The sequence below is a fragment of the Galeopterus variegatus genome, unplaced genomic scaffold (assembly GCF_000696425.1).
Source record: "Galeopterus variegatus unplaced genomic scaffold, G_variegatus-3.0.2 Scaffold3307, whole genome shotgun sequence".
Classification (NCBI taxonomy): domain Eukaryota; kingdom Metazoa; phylum Chordata; class Mammalia; order Dermoptera; family Cynocephalidae; genus Galeopterus; species Galeopterus variegatus.
The window spans coordinates 35,342-38,364 of record NW_007729418.1 but is presented as its reverse complement, the minus strand read 5'-3'; the positions used below and the strand labels follow the sequence as shown (position 1 = coordinate 38,364).

At 47.5% G+C, this 3,023-nt stretch overlaps 1 protein-coding gene across 1 annotated transcript in view; it reads right to left on the bottom strand.

Moving 5' to 3' along the window:
• LOC103600327 (protocadherin Fat 3-like) overlaps positions 1-3,023 on the bottom strand; it is a gene marked incomplete at its 5' end in the record, with an annotated part of 83,038 nt that overhangs the window by 44,973 nt on the left and 35,042 nt on the right. Inside the window, one exon of the mRNA XM_008584597.1 lies at positions 1,023-1,821. Coding sequence (XP_008582819.1) covers positions 1,023-1,821 — 799 coding nt within the window. The remainder of the gene's footprint in view (positions 1-1,022; positions 1,822-3,023) is intronic.

Here is a 3,023-nt window from a genome sequence, read left to right as displayed (position 1 = left end):
AAGGTCAAGGTTCAATGACTCTAGTTACATCAACAAACATGAACCACTCTGTCCCTGCCACTCTGAGGGCTGAATGCATCCTTTGACTGTGCTCCTGGACATCTGGCCCCTGTTTCTTTTTTTTTTTTTTTGTCTTTTGTCTTTTTCCGTGTCCGGCAACGGGATCGCAACCCTCGGTGTTGCTCCCGCGCCTCGGGAACTGGTCTGTATGTGGGATCCGAACCCTTGGGCGGGAGCGCCGCCGCGCTTCCCAAGCGGTGCACTATCCAGTGCGCCACCGGGCCGGCCCTGGCCCCTGTTTCTCACTGAAGCAAATGAATGGCTCCTACCCTTTGCAAGATCTTCCTTACTTGTTTACCTGCCTCTGGCCTGTCCCCTGTAATCCATTCCCCTCTGCAGCTAGCACACCCTCTGTGAAAGACAGATCTGACTCTGTCTCTTTTTCACTGCAAATCATCCAATGGCTCCCACTGCCGTGGGATAATTTCTGAATTCTTTATCCTGGCTAACGGCCCTCGTGTGATCACTGGGCCTGCTCTCAAGTCTCATTTGTCATCACTGTCCTGCTCCTTACAGGTAGAAGAAAGCTCTTTCAATCACCTTAGCATAGGTTCCTTTCTCGCCCTTAAGTCTTCCTAATACAAGCTGGCCCTGGCTGGAACACTCTCCTTCCCCTCCAGGTTTCACACATCTAATTCCTACTTGACCTTTTTCTCAACCTAGAGGATACTCTACTTATAAAATCTTCCCTCTCAACTGGGTACTCCCATAGGACTTCACCTAATAATTCTTTTCACATGGGCTTGCCTGTCTGTCTGTTCTCACTGCATCTCCATGGGAGTGGGAACTGAGCTTGTCTTGTTTACCCCTGCAGGCCCAGCATCTATCATGGTTTGGGGCACACAGTAGGTGGTCAATTAATATTTAGTTGAATGAGTAATTGAATGCATGCTTGCCAGGAATGGTGACCCAGTTTACTCCTAAAGTCTCGGGAGGTAAAAGGAACTCTAAACCACACTCACCATTACAGGTGCAGCGCACATTCCTGTAGAAACGTGGACACACAAAGCTGATGCGAGCTGTGCTGTAGGTCATGAGTGCATGGGAATCCAGCGACAAGCCTTGCTCACAGTGCTGCTCCTGACAGTCCAGGCCCGAGCAGTTCTTCTCCAGGATGGCTGAGATGCGCATGACATTCTCCAGGTGTCGCCTGGCATTGGACAGCTTTTGGATCAGGTAGGCCGGCTTGTAGAACTCACTACTGTGCATCTCCACTGCAAACAGCATGTCCAGCTGGTTGGTGCCTGCCACAGGCTGGATGCTGATGATGCGCAGGCTGTCCTGCTTCTGGGTGAGGACCGCGTTCCGCAGGGTGCGCCGGAACCCGTGCATGTGCAGTCCCACGAAGTCCTCGGGGGACACATTCTCAAAGCGGATGGTGACGGTGTTCTGCAGCATCTCACGCACTAGCTGCTCCACGTGCACGACCACATCGATGGGCACCTGGAAGCGGCCGTCACTCACAGACACATTCAGGACATACTTGCCACTGTCCAGTCCTCCCAGGGCAATGATTTTCCCATCGTGACTATTTACTTTGAACAAGCTTTTCTGCTCGGATTTTAGAGCAAATGTGAGCACATCATACACATCTTGATCTGTGGCATGGATCTTCCCAATGACACCACCAGGAAAGTCATCCTCCATGGTGACAATGAAAATTTCCAGGGGGATGGCTGTGGGCTTGTGGATACTTTCTTCGATCACCCGCACGTGGATGTAGGAGTGAGAAACTTGCTGGGGTTTGCCTGAGTCCTTTGCCTAAAATAGCCAAGAGGAGGGAAGGCAAGGTACTAAGAAAATAATAATTAAAAAAAAATACTCAGAAGATGTCTGTACATTTAGCCACATTAGCTTCTTCCTTCATCCTCTGACACTATTCTGAAAAAGCTGAGGGATGTGCATTTAAGTAAGAGGAGTGATTTATCACCTTCAGTCCCCATATGCCCACTCTGTTATGGACAATAAAATGTGTCAACACAATAAAGCCAGTGGGGGTGAACAGAGAAGGAGGATGGAAGGTGCTACAAGACCGACGTGCCCACAATAGGCTGACCTGGTTTTAATTTTGACAGAAACCACAGGGGAAACCTCATAAAGTGGACTCCCAACTTGGAGGAGGAATCACTGTTTCTGTTGGATTCTTTCCTTTTGATTAGCCCAGATGACACCTGTCTGCACATTTAAAAAACATTACTTAAGTGGGAATGACAATATAGTAAGGTTTAGAATAAAAAATGGTATGCCAAAGAGAAAAATAGGCAGCTTGAAAATGACCTTTTTCTTTTTGCAGCTGTTTGGTACAGGTATCCCTGAACCCACGACCTTAGTGTTATAAGGCTGTGCTCTAACCAACTGAGCTAACCGGCCAGCCCCTAAAGATCTTTTTCTTTTTCTTTTCCTTCTTTATGTAAGAACTGATGGGACAACCACTGTGACAACATATTGTTACTGAACACCTGCCACAGCAATGTGGAAGTGGTCAGTGGTGTAGGGTTTCAGGAGAAGGGCAGATTCCCAGGGGCTGGGTCTCAGGGCAGGTATCTGAGGATGTGGGGCCACAGTGCTTGCAGGCTGGGTGAGACCTGGGGAAATGTGTCCTTGTATGTGTAAGAGCAAGAGCCTAGGCATCACACAGACCTGAGTTCAAATCTTCTCTCTGCCATTCACTACCTGTGTAGCATTGAGTAAGGTACTCAACTTCTCTGAGCTTTTGTATCTTAATATGAGTGAAATGGTAGTGTCTACCTCACGGTGTTCTTGTATTGTAGGGATTAAAAGAGAGAGTGATTATAAAGTGCTCAACACAGGCCTAACCTACAGAAATACTCAGTAAGTGATAGTTCATGTGATTGTTGCTATTTTTACTATTACCATCTACTACGTATGTAGACCACTGAAATGGAAAATACATGTAGAAGGAAATATGTTTAGCAAATTAAGTTGGACTTGAAGTCAAACTG